Source organism: Cyprinus carpio, chromosome A6, assembly GCF_018340385.1.
Source record: "Cyprinus carpio isolate SPL01 chromosome A6, ASM1834038v1, whole genome shotgun sequence".
Lineage (NCBI taxonomy): Eukaryota > Metazoa > Chordata > Actinopteri > Cypriniformes > Cyprinidae > Cyprinus > Cyprinus carpio.
Genome location: NC_056577.1, coordinates 25,003,364 through 25,017,244, shown reverse-complemented (window position 1 = coordinate 25,017,244; position 13,881 = coordinate 25,003,364). Strand labels below are relative to the sequence as shown.

At 34.6% G+C, this 13,881-nt stretch overlaps 1 protein-coding gene across 4 annotated transcripts; it reads left to right on the top strand.

The window, feature by feature from the left end:
* Positions 1–2,365: 2,365 nt before the first annotated feature.
* On the top strand, positions 2,366–12,443 carry LOC109091324 (serine/arginine-rich splicing factor 3-like). Of its 4 annotated transcripts, none has more exons than XM_019105089.2 (7): positions 2,366–2,419; positions 7,861–7,906; positions 8,051–8,261; positions 10,351–10,485; positions 11,679–11,717; positions 11,886–11,972; positions 12,057–12,443. In XM_019105089.2, exons 2-7 carry the CDS (start codon positions 7,900–7,902, stop codon positions 12,082–12,084), a joined length of 507 nt encoding a protein of 168 aa, XP_018960634.1. In that variant the 5' UTR covers positions 2,366–2,419; positions 7,861–7,899; the 3' UTR covers positions 12,085–12,443. The 4 variants fall into 4 exon arrangements, with proteins under 4 accessions (XP_018960634.1, XP_018960635.1, XP_018960632.1 ...); XM_019105090.2 differs by lacking the exon at positions 2,366–2,419 and adding an exon at positions 3,149–4,803; XM_019105087.2 differs by lacking the exon at positions 2,366–2,419 and adding an exon at positions 4,810–5,099.
* The last annotated feature ends 1,438 nt before the right edge of the window (positions 12,444–13,881 follow it).

Below are 13,881 nucleotides of genomic sequence, written 5' to 3'. Positions count from 1 at the left end.
TTTTTTACTGAGGGATTTGTGGTGATGACTTTCAGAATATGATGGTTTTATTCTATCAAAAGATGAACAGCCCATTAATCTAGGTCAGGGGTCTCCAAACTCGGTCCTGGAGGCCGGGTGTCCTGCAGAGTTTAGCTCCAACTTGCCTCAACACACCTAAAACTGTTATTTCAGAACAATTCACTCCAGTATAGGGTTACTAACAAAACTAACAAATTATTCATTAACAGTTATAGCTTTACTGACAACAGGGTTCTAAAGTACTTGAAATGTACCTCATTAATGTACTAAAGTAATATTTTTAAGTTATGGTTTAGATCTTTTAAGATCACCATCTGTGGTTTGTGGTTTATTAAAGTTTGACTTTGAAACAATTAAAAAAAAATGCATTTACAGAGCAATTAATGAATTAATGTATCACCAAAACCTATCACTCAATTCCTAGTTTCTTTGCAGTATTCAGATTTAAATTTTTAGCATATAGGTGAAATATGAAATAATACATGGAAAATAGTATGCTGTAATATCAGAAACCTCCACAATTTAATAATGTGGTAGAATGTCCAAAATATGTATACAGTTTCTACATAGTCTATATAGGTATATGCACGTATAACATCAACATCCACAGTTTTAAAAGAAATATTTCAGTTATGTCAATAACAGGTTTTAAGATACTGGTTTCAGTTCAGTAAACATCCTGTATGTTCTAGCGCCTTACATCATGCCCCAAGCTAAATTTATATGTCATAGTAGATTATTTAGATTAGGTCTAATTACTAGATTATTTCTCACAACACAGTGATTCACCAACCATTAACAGAAGCATATAGAGGATATGAATAATCTGTTTTGTAATGCAAAACACTCAATTGCTGCAATGTTTTTTTTTTTCTTCACATAATTCCTATTTTGTCATATAATCTACAAATATTTTCATCGTCCAGCAGTAGAAACAATAAACATTTAAAATTTTATGGTACCACAACCTATCCAATGGTATCCAAAGGTTACATATTTTCAGATAGGACATGAGGATTGTGAATGGAAACGACTGAAAAGAATAGCATGCAATAAGTAGTGATTATAGGAGTATCACCTTGTCGCCAAATAATGTCGATTTTTTGGGGGGGTTACAGTCAAGAGAATAATCCTGCTTGTTTTTCCACTGGTTTCTCAGATCAGTAGGTCCGCGCGTCAAGAACTAAATGTTCTAGTTCACAGTGGCACGTGTGGTAGAGACTCTGTTGACTGACTCATCGGCACGACGGAGGTAAGAAGTGGTACTGAACTTGACAAACCTGATCGTGCGCACACGCGTCGTCTGTTTTTAGCCTGCAGCTTAAGTACATTTAATACAAACGTCTGGAGAGTGGAATTAACATGGCATGTTTAATAAGTGTCTTTATTCGCCTGAATGCACGGACCGGCTTTTTGGCATTGGAAAGAGTGAGAGGTAATGGTGGTCTGTACCAGCAGGTACATAAAACCACATTTATAGCGCCAATAACAGGAAACTGGAGGCTATAACTTAGAAATATTACGTGTTTCATTAAGATCGTGGGTAACAAAGAACTGAAAAAAAGAAGAAAAAAACTATACTATTTGCATGTCCTAAAGGAAGTAGTTTCAAGCTGTAAAAGGATTAACATTTTATGTAAGCTTATTTTTTTCTTTGATTCTATGTTAATTAAATTATGCATCTTTTGACACTGTCATGACAACTTGTCTTCTTAGTCATAGGTGGCTTTGCAGCCTAATAGAAGGAATCAGGAAGTAAAAATCCATTTAATTTTCTCCATTAATTAACAGCCTTTTATTTAAACCATATTAATAGACCTACCATAAGCTGGGAGATTGTTAAGCGCTATATATCTTTCCGTTGAAGGCACAAATGTGATTTATTATTATTTAAAGGGGTCATAGGATGCGATTTCAAATTTTCCTTTCTCTTTGGAGTGTTACAAGCTCTTGGTGAATAAAGAAGATCTGTGAAGTTGCAAAGACTAAAGTCTCAAATCCAAAGAGATATTCTTTATAAAAGTTGAGACTCGTCCACGCCCCCCTGAAACATCTCGTTCTAACACGGCCCCACATATCTACGTCAGTATGTGGGAAGATTTGCATAACGCCGCCCAGAGTTTCACGCAAAGAAAGAAGACGTACCTTTTATTCTTGTTGTAATATTGTTGTTGCCGCCGCCATGTCGTATAGATGCTGTGTGTTTTACTGTGAAAGCGAAACTACTTTGTTTGGCCTTCCGAAAGAGGACGATTTCTGCTTCGTCATGCCTGGAGATGATCCGTGCTGGTCGCTGAGGAAATACATCAACTTTGCACTGTGGATTGCTGAATCGGCTTTCACCGTGGACGAAGCGGCATCCAGCCCGGGGTCGTATCTTGGTTGCTGCAAGACCAAGGTACGGTCTTTCGTAGCATCCGCCTACGAAGATATATATATATAATTGCCGAATTCCCAGTAAAGGACTGTACTACCCATAATCCAGAAAAGCAATCCACCAATCAGAGTTTGTTGTTACCATTGAAATATACATGTAATTAGTGACAAAAGAGCTCAACTTCCATTTAGCATTGCAAACTCTCAAACTATTCAGACTGCCTTCTATTTAAAAAAAATTATAATAATGCAAAACAGATGTTATGATGAGTGTAAGTGATGTCCAGACCTTTAAAATAAAAAACAGTTGTTTTTGTGCTTTTAAAATTTTCTTTAAATTGTGCCATGTTCAGTCTTATTACAGCTGATATTGCTTCTGGTTCATTTATCACATAGGAAATGGAAGGCCAAGTGCAAGCATTGCTTTGAAGGAAACAGTATTCTGCACAATGTGCTTTATTTCATATTTTGGTAAATGTAGTATGTCATCTGGGTATTCCATGAATGCAAAAGTGCTATTCTGCAAATTATACACAGAAATAGAATGATTACTACTAGATAAAAGTTTGGAATAATTATTTTTTTTAAAAAGCTTTTGAAAGAAGTCTCTTATGCATACCAAAGCTGCATTTATTTGCTATAAATACAGTACAAACAGTAAGATTGTGAAATATTACTATTTAAAAAATCAGCTTTGGAATAACAGGAATAAATTACATTGTAAAATAATTGATCAAAATAAAATTAAATAGAAAAAATACATTTTCATTACATTTTACAATATTAGTGTTTTACATAAACACAGCCTTGGTGAGCATGAGAGACTTATTTTAAAAACAATGGAAAAATATATATATATATTTATTTCAAAATGTTGTATGCTATTCCAAAGATTGCATCCTCCATTTAAAAAACCTATCGTCCAAAGATGTCAGAAAACCCAAAAACAAATAACTGTTTGGCAGAAAGCACCTCAAAGTCATCTAACTAAGCAATAGCTTCAGACGGTCATCTTTTTTTTTTTTTTTTTTTTTTTTACAAAGGACATCTCAGGACACCTTTTTCAGTAATCTGTCCGGTAGTAGGGACATTTGCAACATGCTAAACAATCTCTTAAGGGGGAAAAATACTTCCAAGACCAAACAAGTTAGCACAGTGTAAGCAAATCAGAAGAGAAAAATCCATGTAAGTCAATGTGAGATTTTTGAAATGCAATCTTATATTTGTTAAAGTGTTCTCACAAACATTTATGAAAGCTAACCTGATTTGCTACATACAATGCATGTTTTCATTTCAAATTAGTCCAAGATAACATTTATTAGAATGTAAAGTTCTTATGATTATGTCTTAGGTCTTTGTTGAGTGCCAATAAAATGTATAGAAATATCCACTGATTGTAAGATGTATGAACTTTACATTAAATGTATTAAAAAAATACTTTCCATTAATTCCATGTCATTTATTGTGTGTGAGTCTAAGTAACTTATCAAGAGTTAGATAAAGCCACACAAACCACAAAAAGTGTGTGCGTAAGTATATCTTGCTTTTATGGAGAGTGAGAGGGCGGGTTCATGAGAGGCTAACCAGTCATCAGGAAGCAAAACAGAACAGAATGTGCAGTACTAATCTGGGAGGAAAAACACATTCTGTGCCGTGTGTGGTAACATAAATTCAAATTGTCTTGCATACAAATAGCCTACACATGGAACATAAGAATGAGGAAAATATATATTGGTTTCTCAAAGGGATGCTTTTTGTTTAGATATTACATAAAAAAACAGCAATGAATATAAATGACAAAACACCAGAAGAGTTGAGGAATGATAAGGTTGGGTGAGGTAGATGTAAACATGCATACTTAGTGATCTGCCCAGTGAGGCAAAAAAGCCAGTCAAAATAAAGCCAGTCAGTGAAATGCTCTTTAATTATGTTACATAACTCCCCTGGTTTTTGCTTAATCCAAAACAAGGGCTGAACTTTTGCCCCCAAGATTTAGGCTAAATGAGTTGTTGATGGTCTAACACCCGGATCTCTATGACACATTATTTTGCTAATCAAAGGGGTTATAATATTACTTCTCATATCACCAAAAGTAACAAAAATAATAATAATAATTTAGTTGTTTTTTTTAAATATATATATTTGTATTTCATTCTTTCTTTTCTCCCCAAAACAATATGTAATGATTTTAATCAAATACATTGTAGCCTACATATAAAATATAACAGAGAAATATAAAAAATAAGTAGGTATACATACCTATATATGCTAAAACAAGTATTGAACATATGAATACAAATATATAATTAATTTGTTGATGTTAACAACCAATGAAAACAATGTTGAGTGTTCTCCGAAGTCGTTCTGCGATAGCTTCATTCACTATAACGTACAAGGAACGAAAAGGTAAGCTTCTGTTATTTATAATGCTGGACCTATTCGTCAAAATTCATCCTTTAGTCACTGTGATTTGAACTATTAAAACATTGCAGCCTTCAAATATCGCTGTCTTAGGTGTGTGATGGCTGTTTATGAGCAGAAATGTAGCACTTTTTTTAGGCCTAGAGCTTTTCTTTCGACGTCCGCGTTCTTGACGATAACCGGAAGTGCTTTACATGACACTATTAGCGCGCTAGCATCACAGTGTTCAGCTGCAGTGGAGCGTTTTCGATTTCGCTGAAGCACACAAAACAGATTTACCGTTGTTCTGAAATATTCGGTGTCTGAGATTTTCGGTGACGCTGGGCGGAGCTTACATGAATATTCATGAGTTTCCTGTTTCGCGTTAAAGCGTCTCTGAAAATATTAGTACGTTGTCACTGAAACATAAACGATTTTCAAAAAGGTATGTTTTAGCGTAGAATGACATTATGCTTAGTGTATTGTTGTTTTTATTACTATTGTTAATATGCAAAATAATTTAAAGATTGTGATTGTCGTAATGATTTACCTGAGGTAGGCTATGCTCCAAATGAGCCTACAACAATTAAGCATTTTTATAATATTAAGAGTCCTTAAAATGTGTCGTGTAATAACTGTTCCAAAATGTATCTGTTGTGCCATAATAAAATGTATGATGATTATTCTGTGTCATTCTTAATCGTTTGCTCAATCATTCAAAAAAATGTTTTTAATAACAAAGCAAAAGATAATTTTTTTTTTTAATGCACACATGAACTGGAATATAAACATTCTTAATCTCTGTATTTATTTATTTATTTGTCTAAAAAAATATACATTTAGTAGATAAAATGCACTATATATGCACTATATAGTTAAACAAAAATGTACAAATGTCTTTATACACTTTATTATTGTATTTAATCATATACACATTGTGGTGCACTTGAAAATCATTTTGACTCAAATGTGTATTGGTCAAGTTTTGAAATCCACAACCTTGCAGTACTTTAACAATTTTTTGCTTATTTTCTACAAACTTATAACAATTAAAATGTTTTGTAGTTTAATAGAAAGTGGCTATATCAAAACAGTAATTTGTATATTTTCATTTCAAAGATAAAAGTAGATTGCTTTTGCTGAATAAAGACTTCAACTGATTCGGTGTTAAAAGTTTTATTAACCGATGTGGTGAAGGCATTACATAAATGACATTTACTACACACCTGTATAAATATAAAATACGTGGTCATGTTTAAAAAAAAAAAAAAAAACCCGGTGAAAGCTACAGAGGATGTAACAACTTGTATATGTGTTCAGGGATAGGCCTACTGATCAACATAAGCAAGCACATGTTATATGATTTCTGTTGTAAGTAAATTATTAAATACATTATTAAAGTAAATTCCTATATGAACAAGAAATGGCAAACAGAAATTTATGCACCATGAACAAACTCAATGAAATCAGTCTAAATGTTGGGAGAAGAAACATGCTTCCAAATCAATGGGATCATATTGTTTATACCACTGCAGAATAAGCCATTCAAGAATGACCCACATGTTTTTAATATTAGTGGAATATCCACCAACATGATCTTTTTTACAAAACCCCTTTATCCATGAAACATGTTTTATTAGGTTGTGCTTGGTTTGATTACCTTTGATTATCTTGATTCCAAAAGTGTGGATTTCAGGAACAAAATGTAGTAAAACTTTAAAACTGGTTAAATAATACATCATTTGTATCAAATAGTAGGCTATACAAGTTTTTTTATTTTGCATATGATTTGTTTAACTATTACACTGATAAAGTACACATCCACCATCCCCTGCATCAGATAAAAAAGCAAAAGTTAATTCTGAGAACGTTTACGCATGTCTTCATGTATGTGTGCAATAGTGGCCTCATATATAACTTGACAAAAATATAAGTCTCCCCCATTAGAAGAGCTTCTGTAAGCTATAGGAAAAAAATAACAGGTAGAAGTATCAAACTCTGCTGATTTGTAACAGATATATTAATTGCAAACAAACAGCTTCTCCACATGAACTGTAGGCTGTCATGCACTTCCATGTGACACCTTTTTTAAGGAGAAAAAAAAAGTTAAATAGTTGTTACTACATAAGAGTCTTTATATCGTTCTTCATTTCTCACCTTACAGTCTTACAATACAGTGAGCAAGTTTGTGCCACCATATGCTACACAACTTCAAATTACATACTTTTAATAGCAAAACAGAGGAATATGAGAAAATATTTAACAGCTACTGGCCCATTTACTTGTAGCGTATTCTAACGATAGGCTGCTTCTGGCAAATCAGTGGCTGTTATTGTTGAGTAAACATTTAAAACAGCAAACAATAACATTTTGTGCACAAACGAACAATTATATTCAACATTTGCTTATCTTCGTTAGAAGCTGAAACGTAATTAACCTACCTTGTTGAACAGTTTTTTGTGATCCGGTGAAAACGTACTAATATTATCAGAGTCGCTTTAACGCGAAACAGAAACACATGAATATTCATGTAAGCTCCGCCCAGCGTCACCGAAAATCTCAGACACCGAATATTTCAGAACACCGGTAAGAAAAAATAAACCTCCATTATTTAATAACTGTATAAGGCGCACGTAAATTATAATGTAGTCGAATTTTCCCATTTAAATCACTTTGATATGCCTGTTCTTGCTCTGTTGAAGTGTGCAGGCCTGTGAACGCTCAAGCTAACTTAGCCTGTTAGTATTATGTTAGTATTAGCCTGTTCGTATTATGTTTAATTAGACTTTGATAATAAAACATTGTTGTACTATAAATAATTTTACTGTCGCCTGTATGTTTGTATTTTATCTATAAAGACGCTTGTAATTCGTTTTATAAATCCTTTGAGTAATCCAGTGTTACATGCTGGTGTTTTCATAGTTTTCAAAGTCAGTTTTCAACCTCTTTAGTGACAATTTTGATCGTTACATATTGCATCGTTTAAACGTAACACGTTAGGCTTCTATCATCAAGTTTATTTTCATATTCATAGTCTCTGTGCATATGTGTAATTTCTTGCAGCATTTTAGGTGTGCAGTTGAGTCTGGGTTTGGTGAAGATATGGGAGGTAAATCTTTATTACGTTCTTCTAACCTGCACTCCAGCTATGATCCGTTTTAGTGTGCTTGAAGAGGTGGGATAGACATATGGCACCTAAAAATACAGAGTGATGATAATACTTTAAACTAAACTTTTTTTTTCCCCCCTACAGACCCTTCCCTAAGCCGGGACTGCCCACTGGATTGTAAGGTCTATGTTGGCAATTTGGGCAACAGTGGTAACAAAACTGAGTTGGAGAGAGCATTTGGCTATTATGGTCCCCTGAGGAGCGTGTGGGTGGCAAGAAATCCTCCCGGCTTTGCTTTTGTGGAGTTCGAGGACCCCAGAGATGCAACTGATGCTGTGAGGGAGCTTGACGGAAGGTAAGAACATCTATTTAAATTTAGTCCTCTCAAACAGCCATTGTCCTGCAGATTAGATTATTCTGATTAAGCAAAGGATTTCACAATTGAATCTTGTGTGTTTGAAGGAAACTAACCAAATGCAGTTGTTCCAGGGGTTATTATTGTAAGCTAAGACCATAAAAATCATTTTCATTACTTGAGATATCAGTGACGTGAAAAAAGTGAAGTAGCCAAATATGATATCCCAGAATTTGTGCTCTACATTTTACCCATCCAAGTGAACACACACACACGGAGCAGTGGGCAGCTATTTTTTGCTGCTGTGCCTGGGGAGCAGTTGGGGGTTCAGTGCCTTGCTCAGGGGTCTTACCTCAGTCATCGTATGAATGTGGAAGAGAGCGCTCATCATTCACTCCCCCAACCTACAATCCCGAGACTTGAACCCGCGACCTTTGGGACACAAGTCCGATGCTCTAACCATTAGGCCATGACTGCCCCACAATAATATGAATATAAAATATTAAAAATTAATCAAAATACAAAATAACATTATTTTAGCTAGTTGCCAGGAAACATTTGATCCATTTTAGTGTCCTAGAAGAGATAAAACATTTAATACAGAGCAATGATAATATTAGTGTTATTTATATTAATTATGCTTAGTGCATATCGCCACCTAATTGATGGCTGTGCAATCATTTTTTTTAATTACTCTAATCTTTAATCCTTGAGAATATGAATTATATTGTTTGATGCTAATATCAGATATGTATTTTGATTTAGAATTTAGACGTTATAGAAAATGCCAATCCATGTGTGAGATGATAATATAAAATGTAATAATTATATATAATATAATAAATTAAACATTACTTTGTCATAGTGTTTTATAATTTATACAAATAACTTATGTATGCCAATAAAATAAATATAATAACCATATTAGAATAATGTTACCTTATTTATTAGTTATTTAGCGTTTCATCATTAACATAACATACAAATACATACATATATACATATACATATATACATATACATATATACATATTTATTTATTTATTTATTTATTTATTTATTTATTACATATTGTAATATTATGTAATGTTGTGCGCTATCTGTCACGCCTGCTGAAGGCTCGTCAGTAGATCTCATGTGTACTGAAGTGAACTAACCCTGGATCATAACCTGCTCCGGAGCAGGTTATCTTCAGAGAGCAAGTTACTATGGTTAATACATACCCTGAAAGTAACCTCTGATTTTGGACCCGAAAGCTGAGGTTATTCGCTCGCCTATCCTCAAACATACCTGGGTATGTCACATAACCTGCTTTTTGGGATACACCCCTGTGGTGTATTCCAGAAAGAACGGTTAACTTACCATCAGCTACACCCTGAACTTTCGGTTGTATGTGATCCCAAAAATGCGTCCAGGAGTAAGTTCTTTCAGAGTATGTTCCTAGTTTAGACTCAAGACATTCTCAACAGAGCAACGAATCGACGAGTCACTATGGAAACAGACGATAAGAAAAAGTCTGCCATGCTGTTTATTTTTATTTTGTTCAATGGTTGTTTACACGCTTAGAGCATATTTTGCATATAATTGATGGTTGTGCAATCTTTTTTTTTTTTGCATTTAATCTTTAATCCTTGAGAAAATGAATTATATTGTTTGTTTGACGCTAATTATATATCAAGTCATATCAGATATGAATTTTGATTTTGAATTTACACATTATAGAAAATGCCGATCTATGTGTGAGATGATAATATAAAATGTAATAAATATATATAATATAAAAAATGTTACATTTACCTTGTCATAGTGTTTTATAATTTATACTGAGAACTTATATATGCCAATAAAATAAATTACCATATTAGATTAATATATTACCTTATTTATTACTTATATTAGTGCTTATATTATTACTTACTTAAGTCCTGATGTGTAAACGCAGCCATTGTCGATGCTATTAAAAAAAAAAGAGTCACCAGTATAATGCATCTATTTGTTACTTTAACTCAGTGTATGTACACTCAGTGTATGTATGATGTAAAAATGTGACATGCTCTTTCTGTAAAATATTTTTATTTGTCTGCTTCAGAACACTTTGTGGTTGTCGAGTGAGAGTTGAAATGTCCAGTGGTGAAAAACGGACAAGGTATCGAGGACCACCCCCTTCTTGGAATCGTCGCCCTCGTGATGATTCTAGACGCCGCAGCCCACCCCCTAGACGCCGGTATGGTTTCTTTTTCTGCTCTCAAACAAGGATAGATGTCTTAAAATCCCTTTCACCTCAAGCTTTGTTATGGGCAGAATGATGAGCCTAGTTGTGGAGACTGACAAAACCATCATCTTTTCATAAATTCGGGCAAGCTGTTCGAAAACCTTCCCCAAGCTGTCCTTGCACTGATCAGTTTTCATCTTTTGGATTGGTTAGCCAATGCTTCATTCCCCTCTACCGATGTTCTCTATTCTAAATGAGTGCATTTTTTTGTCAGGAATATTCATTAAATTGAATTGTAGTAACAGATTTCCAAAGAATCTTCTCATTGTTTGGGTTTTATGTCATTTTTCTATTTATATTAATGAAGCTGACCACCCCACCCCCCCTTTCAGAGACATCACCAAGCCTCTACTCATCTTCCTCTGAGTCAGTCAACTAGCCCTCTTTCAGCATCATGTGACCAGCGTACACCAATCAGCTCACATGATCCAAGCATGGCCACCAGCCCATTGGTTCCTGAGCATGCCTCTCTCAGGCTCCTTCACCTCCTCCAACATTAACCTGATCGGCAAAACCAACCACGCCACACTTACAACCAATCAACGGGTCTTATGCCCCTCCCCAAATGTCTACATGACAACATATCCTCAGCAGTCCTCATCTAGCTGAGATCTTCAGCCACCTACTGTATAGCTGTTAACATCTAGCAACCATCTGGCAAAATCTCCCCGCAAATTACGCCCTCCTGACCAGCACTCAGCTTCACTGCATCATAACTAGCTTGTTGAAAACAAAATAGTAAGTTAATGCCTTTTCCTCCTGCTTAATGACATTGAAATTTGTTTATTTGGTGGTTTTGAGGTAAAACTTTTTTCCTGATGTTAATATGTATAATATGATATTCAAATAGTGACTTGGAAAAAAAAAAAAATTTAAACCAATACATTTCCATCCCTCTGTGTTTCAGTAGTTTTCATACTGAAACCTTTTTGATCAAGGCACAAAGGTTTGGCAAATGAATCTGGAACAGGCGCTTCTGATCGTTGTTTTGAAAAATGTTTGGCCCTTATTGGGCTTCATAAAAACTTAATTGAAGGCCAATTGGTATCAACTCCAAAAACTATTGCAAGATGCTTCATGCATCATGAATATTTTTTGGCCATATTGACCCCTGACTTGTCAGTATTTCTTGCATCTGCATATAGGTCTCCTAGGAGGCGGAGCTTTAGTCGTAGTCGGAGCAGGTGAGTTGCTTAAATTTTTTTATAACCCTTCTGCAACTGTCAACACCATAACCACATATCCATTTTAATTATTAAGCTAATCTTATGGATATAAACTGTAACTTTGCATCTCATCTTACAGCTCCTTAGTAATGAGGTAACTATAACATATTCTTGTGTGTTTACTAGGTCCCTTTCCAGAGAGAGGAGAAGAGAGAGGTCTTTGTCCCGCGATAGAAACTATAAACCGTCAAGGTCTTTCTCAAGATCACGCAGGTAGGTTTACACTTGTGAGTAGTTGTGTAATGGCACAGCTAGAGTATTTACAGTCATGCTGACATAATTTGTTTTTCTTTTCAGTCGTTCACGTTCCAATGGTCGGAAGTGAGAAATGTCCAAGGCCAGCCTCATCAGAGAAAGCATGTCTGTGCGCACCTCCTCAACAGACTAGGATGAATGAAAACAGTGATGGATATTTTTTTTTTTATTATTTTTTTTTTTTGCCCCCAGTCTTTTATAAAATATATCTTCCCCATAGTGTTCTGACTATCCTTTTTTATTTAAGATATCTGTGCTTAATGGGTAGCAATGGTTTCATCCTGCCTAAATGCCTGAATGTAATTTTATGCTCTTTGGGCAGTGAAAAATTCTGAATGGAATAACTCATGTCTGACTTAGATGGTAATTTGAAACCAGTTTTGTATTATTTTTTTGTTTGTACTTCCATTAAAATAAGTTCCTTATGAATTCACTGAATGAGTTTTCTCTACAGTTCACACTGATAAGCTGTTTTAGATGTTATTTGCAGTAAAGAGTTTGGTAACCCTTTTGCTATATGGTTCAATTCACTATCACATGTATTGATATTAGGTATCATGTCAAGCAACTAGCAATTATGATATAGGTTATGATCATTTTCTCCATGTACTAATGCATTATTTCAAGTTGAATAAACAATGTATTGTTAACAAACATGTATTAATAATGAACAATAGATTTATGAATTAACTAACCTATAATGCGGCAACAATCGTTAACTATGACCTATTTTGGTTCATTTGACTGTATTATATAGTATGTATTTTGTGTTTTGAATTGTATCATAGGCTATTGGGTTGCTTTTCTAAGCCTTAAATTGTCCACTAAAGAGCCAGCAAAGGGCTTTGATGTTTACTTTGGGCATGCTTGCAAAAATTTTTAGAAATTAGAATATCGTCAACTCAAAAAGAGAGAGAGAGGGAAAAAAAAGTCAAACATGGACTTAGCATGTGCTATCAAAAAGTAGGAAGAGAACAAAATTGTTTTCGCCGTTCACAGTAATAAAGATCGGAAACTTTCTTCATGAAATATATACTTCAAGTTCACACTTATAATGCAATTTGTGTCAATAACACAGGAAGTTGAGGGTAGCAGCAAAAAGGAAGCTGCATGAACCGAGCCTCCTTCAAAAGAGAAACACAGACAACTAAAACTGCGCTCCTAAAATACCCAGGACTGCAAAGTGAATGGATCCCTGAAAGGGGCATCAGAAGGTAACATTAGTTTATCATGGTACTTTCGTAGTGTCACAAGTTGTAGGGGGCATGTCTAATATTTACGCTCTGTCATTTTGCATTTGTAAATGCAAAATATTACATGCAAATTATATGGGTTTTATTCTCAGATTATTCATATTAACGTTGGATTATTATATAGTTATAGCATTTAGTTGAGCGGAATGTCTTGTTTTCACATTGCGTACATCTGAGTAAAGACATGACACAACCTTCATCTATCCAACGTGTTTTATATATATATATATATATTTTTTTAATTCATTTGAATAAACAATCAGCACATGTTAGAATGAATGTAAGAAGACTCATTACTCGTCCATACGGGACGAATGAAATGCGTGATGGCAAGTGTCATGTTTTTTATTTTTTTGATAAACACGTTTGTTATATATTGAAAATATAAAAAGTGAAAGTGATGTGACATACAGCCAAGTATGGTGACCCATACTCAGAATTTGTGCTCTGCATTTAACCCATCCAAAGTGCACACACACAGAGCAGTGAACACACACACACACTGTGAACACACACCCGGAGCAGTGGGCAGCCATTTTATGCTGCGGCGCCCGGGGAGCAGTTGGGGGTTCAGTGCCTTGCTCAAGGGCACCTAAGTCATGGTATTGAGGGTG

Excerpts from the sequence above, each read along its gene's own strand:
- LOC109091324 (XM_042758666.1), top strand. The coding sequence starts at position 7,843 with ATGTGTAATTTCTTGCAGCATTTTAGGTGTGCAGTTGAGTCTGGGTTT. Across the intron at positions 7,907-8,050 it reads GTTTGGTGAAGATATGGGAG|ACCCTTCCCTAAGCCGGGAC; the intron begins GTAAATCTTTAT and ends TCCCCCCTACAG. Across the intron at positions 8,262-10,350 it reads GTGAGGGAGCTTGACGGAAG|AACACTTTGTGGTTGTCGAG; the intron begins GTAAGAACATCT and ends TGTCTGCTTCAG.